This window comes from Convolutriloba macropyga, unplaced genomic scaffold (genome assembly GCF_964194025.1).
Source record: "Convolutriloba macropyga unplaced genomic scaffold, txConMacr16.3 SCAFFOLD_5357, whole genome shotgun sequence".
NCBI classification, from domain to species: domain Eukaryota; kingdom Metazoa; phylum Xenacoelomorpha; order Acoela; family Convolutidae; genus Convolutriloba; species Convolutriloba macropyga.
Window position 1 is genome coordinate 1 of NW_027453431.1, and position 5,564 is coordinate 5,564.

Genomic DNA, 5,564 nt, shown 5'->3' on the forward strand with positions numbered 1-5,564 from the left:
TCATCGGATAGACGAGAAATGTCATGTGGTGTAGACAGATGGTCCTCTGGCACGTGGTCAGCAGTTTGTCAGCTCCGGGTGGGATTTGGGATTGGTTGGCGCTGAGGAGGGAGGCCTTGGAGGAATGGATGGAGGCAACGCAAGGGAAGGGACAGTTCCCAGCCCCATCTGACCTAACCTTCTTGCTGTTGTTTCTTCTGCAGACGACCCATTCAGTGTGGCAGGTGGCTTGGATGACCTTATGAGCGGCGGCGCGGCTGTCCGGGACGCTGGGCGGCCCATCACCCCCCTGGCCGACCCGAGGATTTGGTTCAAGAAGCTCACGGCCGCGACACAGGGAGTACTCCTATGAGGACGACTACTTGCAAGTCGGGCTGAACAGGCAAGCTAACCGCCATATTTGTCCGTCTGTCTTACTTCCGTTGATCGACCTCCCCCCCCCTTCTCGTTCGTCCCATAGCCTCGACTGACTACCCTTGCCTTCCATGCTGTCCCCACAGGAGTACCGCGCCCCGGAGGGCCGTATCACTTTGTTCCTGGGGAACAAGACCCAGGCCCAGCTGGACTCCCTGCAGTTGCACGTCGCCCCCTCGACCGCCTTCCGTGCACAGATCACCACCCCGGTGCCGCCCTGTCTGCCGGCCAAGACGCAGCAGCAGGTGGTCATCATGGTCGGGGCCTCGGGGCCCGCGCTGGACCCGCCCACCCTCTCCCTCAGATACCAACTCGGAGCCGCACAGGTGGGGGCAAGTCAATCACACATACGAACAGCAGGAAACCTTACCTGCCTTGAAGATGAACCTTACCGTCTTGGCGCCATCCGCCTCAGCCTCGTTTCTCTCGCCCCACCTCTACATTGTGTCTGCACGTCTCCTGCTTTGCCTGGCCCCCTCCCACCTCGGATCAGCGGGCGATCCGTCTCCTCCAGCTCCCCTCACTCCAACCTGCCGCACTCACGGACACTGGCCACAACTGCAACATCAGTGCAGCACGATGCCGCACCCTCTGATCTGTCCCATACCTCAGGTCGGGCGGCAGACCTTTGCCTCCGTTCACCGCCAGCACAACCCAGAATCGACTCATTTCAACTGAATCTGTTTCTCAGAACAGCCCTATTCAAGCCAATGGGCAGTATTGCACGGTGTTCTGTCAGCCTGCCGGTCTCAGTCAGTCGGTCGCTCGATCTGTCCCTGAACTCTCCCGTTCATGGGTTGGCTGTGTGGCCTCCCAATGGCAAGGGGCAGGCGGGGGCCGCCAGGGATCGATACACGGGGTCCCTGGCCGCCTCTCTCACAGCGGCCCATTCTCATCGGTCTGCTCGTGCTGCAGGTCAACCAATCGCTGCCTCTTCCATCTGTCAACTGCAAGTTCCTGACACCCATCCAAGGCCTGGCTAGCGCGGACTTCTTTGCGGCGTGGCAGGTCAGTGGCCGCGGCAACTACTACTCCTTCACCAGCCGTGAATTAACTGAGCCCCTCCCCTTCCCCTCCCTGCCTTTCCTTGCTGCGACCATTTCCCTCCTCTCGGCCCACGGTGATGTCTTCCCCCTCGCATGTTTCTTGTTCCCTCAGCTGCGTGGCTCTGCATTAACCCCCCCCCCCCCCCCCCCCTTCCTTCTTCCTCTACTGGCCTGCAGGCAATCGCAGGCCCGCCCTTGAAGCTGCAGGAGGTGGTGGCTCGCCCGCACCCCATGCCGCCCTCCCAGGTGGCCGCCTTCCTCCCCAACCTCAACTTTGGCGTGCTGCCAGGGCTAGACCCCAACCAGAACAACGTTGTGGCCGCAGCGACATTCGCTGTCCCCGGGGGCTTCAACCCACTCTGCATGTGTCGGTGAGCACCCCGTGACTGCCGCCTGCCATGCAGTCGCCACAATGGCAGTCTTCGTGCCCTTGAGGCATCACAGTGTCCGTTCCCCTTTCCGCCAGCATTTCATCTCTAGCCACGTCCCAGCTGAATTGCCGCTCTGAACATCCGACTCCTCCCTGCCGTTACCCACAGGATCGAAGTGGAGCCCAACTCCAAGCAGCAGCTGCGGGTGACTGTCGCAACCGGCGACCCCACGCTCTCCTCCACCCTCAAGGAGCTCATCAAGCAGCAGATCCTCGCTGTGTGACCAGCAAGGGCCCTCCTTCAACCCCCCCTCCCCCACCCCCCCTTGGGTTTCCACCGGGCAAAGCCGTCCGAGTGTGGCATTCACTTAGCTCTGAATGTCACCCCCTGTAGAGCTCCTCCCTCCCTGTTGCCCTCTATCTTTGCATGCTGGCACCCTGGCCCCGGCGCCAGGCATATTTTGTAACTGATCAGCTCAACAGCCGTCGCTTGTGTGTTGCACCAGCTCTGAGTGGATTGCATGCTGTGTCGGTCACGCCCTGATCCGGAACTGGCGTTCCTCTCCCTGGTACGTCCACCCCGCGGCCCTCCATCCCTTGTGTGAGCGCGGCGCAGCTGTGCACACATGGTAGATCGACCCCCCGGAGTGACGGGTGGTGCGACACCGATCAACTGCCAGCCGCTGCGGTGTTGGGGTGATGCCCGTGCGCGTCGGTGGGCATGTCCTCTTGTGCTTTCGCTCGCAGAACAGCCGCGTCACTCCTCGGTCACGTTCCCCTCGGGGCCACACACGGAGCCACCGAAGCTGTGCAAGACACACAGACCGGAATGGTGCCCGATGGTGTCTTGCCGCCCACTGAACTGCGCGAATGGAGGTATGCCTGAACGGAAAGTTCAATCCACACGCGATGGGATATTGTGAGGTGTATCGCTGTAATGGACAAGTTTCACTGCTCGTTCGCGATACTTGTTTCGACGAATATCGGTGCTGTAGGTGCTCAAACCAGTGTTGTAATATCGGGGCGGCAGTGAAGATTGGTCAGGGCAGCGACATCCAGTAGTACGTCGCGCCACTCGTTGATAGTCACTGTACTGCATGAAAATGCATGCGGTAGGAACACTGATACAGACCGTGAAAATGCCGGGCACAGGCGTGACGCGCCTGATCAGGCATGGCAACACCATTCCCATATTGGATGAGTGACCAATTGCACACGCAGTTGCACCTCATGTTTTACACATCTCCATGCACCATGCTACGCACCCCCTCTGTATAGGTGATGGGGGCGCCCCGGGCCCCCCCCTCCGGAGGCCCGATGAGCTCGCCGTCCTCCGTGCACACGGTGGGACCTGCCGTGCCTATACATAGCTACCCTACCTCCCAAATGCAACGCCTGTCTACGTGGTGTCTATGACAAGCTCTTCTCCGGTTCGCTGCGCGTTGATTTGACTCTCCACCTGCTTCAACTCCTTGAACACAGCGGAAGATAGCGCTGAATTGGCTGTAACAGGAAAACATGCAGTCAGATACTCTACGTACATGCAGTGGTCAGCACGAGATGTCGCGACGGCATGCATGATGTACTGGGGACGTACGATGAAAGTCCAGCCACGTCAGCTTGGTGTTCACAGCCACAGAACCGTCATTGTTTCTTCGAGGCTTCAGTGCCTCTGCAATGGCTCTGGCACCATCATCTCCAAACTTGTTGCCTTGCAGGCACAGAGCACAGAATCACGATCTTACATCAGCTTAGAATGTTGACGTCTGGCCGGGACTGCGCCCCACCATGCAATACGGCCATAAAGGGCTCACTGGCGAGCCACAGCCCCGCGGAATAGACAAGGCGAGCAGAAAAGAAAACTATCGACCACAAAAAATGAAACTAAGATGAACGAATGCACTGCTCATACAGATGGATTTCATCGCCCTATTGAATTGGGGGTGCAGTCGCCAGAGTTGACAGGCAGGCCACAAAGAGAGACACAGACAGACAAGAGAGAGAGAGAGAGGGAGGGAGGGAGGGACATACAGACGGAGACAGAGACAGACACAGACACAGACACAGACACAGACACAGACACAGAGAGAGTGTTAAAGCTTGGCTCTGCCAGAGGTCTACAAGGGACAGGCATGCCACAAAATTCAAAGGGGAACGTATGAAACTTGGAGTCAAGAAAGAGGGAAATCATAGGTGAGCTGGTGACCCAGAAAATAGCCGGGAGCAACACAGAATCGCGAAAATAAAGAGCGGAAACTTGCGGCGATGTCAACACCCGGTTGAAAACCCATGTCAGTGTCCAGTGGCAAATATGAGAGAGACCAACGATAGAGGAAAGCAGGGACGTACTGTAGAGGTACAGTTGCTTCAGCGCCCCGCAAAACTCCCAGCTCCCGTCCGGCTTCCGGCGTGGGGCGAGCGCGTTGGCAATGGCCTTGGCTCCACCGACCCCAATCTGATTCTCTGCATTGCAAAACCCAGCACAGTCAGTCGCTGGGGTTGGGGGTCACAAATGGAAACTATGCGAATACTCACCGCAAAGACTCACCGGATAGACTCAGAAAAGTCAATGCCCCGTTGAACACCCAGCTCCCGTCTGGGTTTTGACGCGGGGCGAGCGCGCCTCCGATGGCCTTGGCTCCTGCGTCGCCAATTTTGTTGCCTGCATCCCACACCCAATGCAGTCAATGACTGGGGTCGGGATCACAAATGCACACTGTGCCCAAGAGCAGAGACTCGCCCCTTACAAGACGCTGACAGCTGCACACGCCCCCGTGACTTGAGGGTGCAGTGAACGTAAGCCCACAGCAATCCCAGCGAATGAGAATGACCGTATGTGTGAAACTTGCCTCTGAGCACCAGCCTGTCCAACGCCCCGGTGAAGACCCAGCTCCCGTCCTGGTTTCGGCGTGGAGCAAGCGCGTTGCCAATGGCCTTGGCTCCTTCGTCTCCGATCCTGTTGTCTGCATAGATCCCAGGCACAGTCCAGTCATGATGGCCGGGGTCCGGATCGCAAAGAGACTGCAGACCGGTCACTGGCTGGGCACGTACGATACAAGTCCAGCTGTGTCAGCTTGGTGTTCCCAGCCAGAGAGCCGTCCTTGTTCCTTCGAGGCCTCAGTGCTTCTGCAATAGAAATGGCTCCTTGGTTCCCGATGGTGTTGGCTGCATGATCCCAAACACGACACAGTCAATGACTGAGGCTGGGATGACGAATCCGCAGAGACTTGCGGCATGCGGAACATTCACCGCCCCGTTGAATAGTGGTTGTGGTAACCAAAAATCGACGAAAATGCCATGGAGACTTGAAAAACTAATGTACATGAAGCTCTTACTGTACAGCTGCAGCGTTTCAAGCGCCTCGTTGAAGACCCAGCTCCCGTCCGGGTTTTGGCGCGGGGCGAGCGCGTCTCCGATGGCCTGGGCTCCCCAGTCCCCAACCTGATTGGCTGCGTGACAAAACAAAACGCAGTCAGTGGCTGACGCCGGGAACCACAACTGCAGACTATGCAAAATGCACACAGCAGAGACCGTACAGCCGGAGTACAGACTCAGGGCATGCAACGCCCCGTCGCGGGGCAACGAACCGCAGCTGACAAAAACGACGAAGACATGACAACACGAAAATGTGTGAAACTCACTGTTGATGTGCAGCGACGTCAACCCCGCGTTGGAGACCCAGCTCCCGTCTGGGTTTTGGCGCGGGGCGAGCGCGTCTCCGATGGCCTTGGCTC

General features: G+C 58.2%; 1 protein-coding gene across 1 annotated transcript; it reads left to right on the plus strand.

Annotated features, from left to right (window-relative positions):
• Positions 1 to 38: 38 nt before the first annotated feature.
• Positions 39 to 2,228, plus strand: LOC142358282 (uncharacterized). Its single transcript, XM_075409712.1, has 5 exons — positions 39 to 224; positions 501 to 740; positions 1,330 to 1,422; positions 1,638 to 1,831; positions 2,000 to 2,228. The coding sequence occupies exons 1-5, from the start codon at positions 39 to 41 to the stop codon at positions 2,112 to 2,114; spliced, it is 828 nt and encodes a 275-aa protein (XP_075265827.1). The 3' UTR covers positions 2,115 to 2,228.
• The last annotated feature ends 3,336 nt before the right edge of the window (positions 2,229 to 5,564 follow it).

Excerpts from the sequence above, each read along its gene's own strand:
- LOC142358282 (XM_075409712.1), top strand. The coding sequence starts at position 39 with ATGGTCCTCTGGCACGTGGTCAGCAGTTTGTCAGCTCCGGGTGGGATT. Across the intron at positions 225-500 it reads CGACCCATTCAGTGTGGCAG|GAGTACCGCGCCCCGGAGGG; the intron begins GTGGCTTGGATG and ends CTGTCCCCACAG. Across the intron at positions 1,832-1,999 it reads AACCCACTCTGCATGTGTCG|GATCGAAGTGGAGCCCAACT; the intron begins GTGAGCACCCCG and ends CGTTACCCACAG.